At 47.4% G+C, this 954-nt stretch overlaps 1 protein-coding gene across 1 annotated transcript; it reads left to right on the top strand.

The window, feature by feature from the left end:
• Window positions 1-448: 448 nt before the first annotated feature.
• On the top strand, window positions 449-954 carry LOC138883518 (uncharacterized). Its single transcript, XM_070164209.1, has 2 exons — window positions 449-766; window positions 853-954. The coding sequence occupies exons 1-2, from the start codon at window positions 449-451 to the stop codon at window positions 952-954; spliced, it is 420 nt and encodes a 139-aa protein (XP_070020310.1).

Here is a 954-nt window from a genome sequence, read left to right as displayed (position 1 = left end):
ACCTGAGTGGAAGTGGGAGCACATTACTATGGACTTTGTAGTTGGGTTGCCCCAGACCTTGCGGAAGTTTGATGTAGTGTGGGTGATTGTTGATAGGTTGGCCAAGTCGGCACACTTTATTCCGATTATGACTACTTACACTTCAGAGAGATTGGCTCAGATTTATATTCAGGAGATAGTCTAGTTGCACGGTGTGCTTGTTTCTATTATATCAGATAGAGGCCCTCAGTTCACTTCCCATATCTGGAGAGCCATTCAGAGTGAGTTGGGGACTCGTTTGGAGCTTAGCACAGCATTCCATCCTCAAACCGACGGACAGTCAGAGCGGACAATTCAGATTTTGGAGGACATGCTCAGAGCATATGTGATTGATTTTGGAGGATAGTGGGATTAGTTCTTGCCCTTGGTAGAGTTTGCTTACAACAATAGCTATTGGTCCAGCATAGAGATGGCTCTATTTGAGGCTTTGTATGGTCAGCGATGTCATTCTCCTATCGGGTGGTTTGAGCCTGGTGAGGCTAAGTTTGGTACAGACCTGGTGCAAGATTCCTTGGACAAGGTAAAGTTGATTCAGGAGAGGCTTCACACAGCTCAGTCCAGACAGAAGAGTCACGCGGATCAGAAGGCGCGTGATGTATCATTCATGGTTGGTGAGAAGGTTCTCTTGAAGGTCTCGCCGATGAAAGGTGTTATGAGATTCGGGAAGACGGGCAAGTTGAGCCCAAGGTTTGTTGGCCCATTTGAGGTGTTGAGGAGAGTTGGGGAGGTTGCTTATGAGCTTAATTTACCCCCCCCCCACCCCACCCCAGCTTATCGGGAGTTCCTCCAGTATTCCCTGTATCGATGTTGCAGAAGTATCACGCCAACTTGTCCCATGTGTTAGACTTCAGTACTATTCAGTTGGATGAGAGTCTGGGTTATGAGGAGGAGCCAGTTGCCATTATTGATAGATAG

The sequence above is a fragment of the Nicotiana sylvestris genome, chromosome 12 (genome assembly GCF_000393655.2).
Source record: "Nicotiana sylvestris chromosome 12, ASM39365v2, whole genome shotgun sequence".
NCBI lineage: Eukaryota > Viridiplantae > Streptophyta > Magnoliopsida > Solanales > Solanaceae > Nicotiana > Nicotiana sylvestris.
The sequence above is the reverse complement of the archived record's forward strand: the minus strand, read 5'-3'. Positions and strand labels throughout refer to the sequence as shown.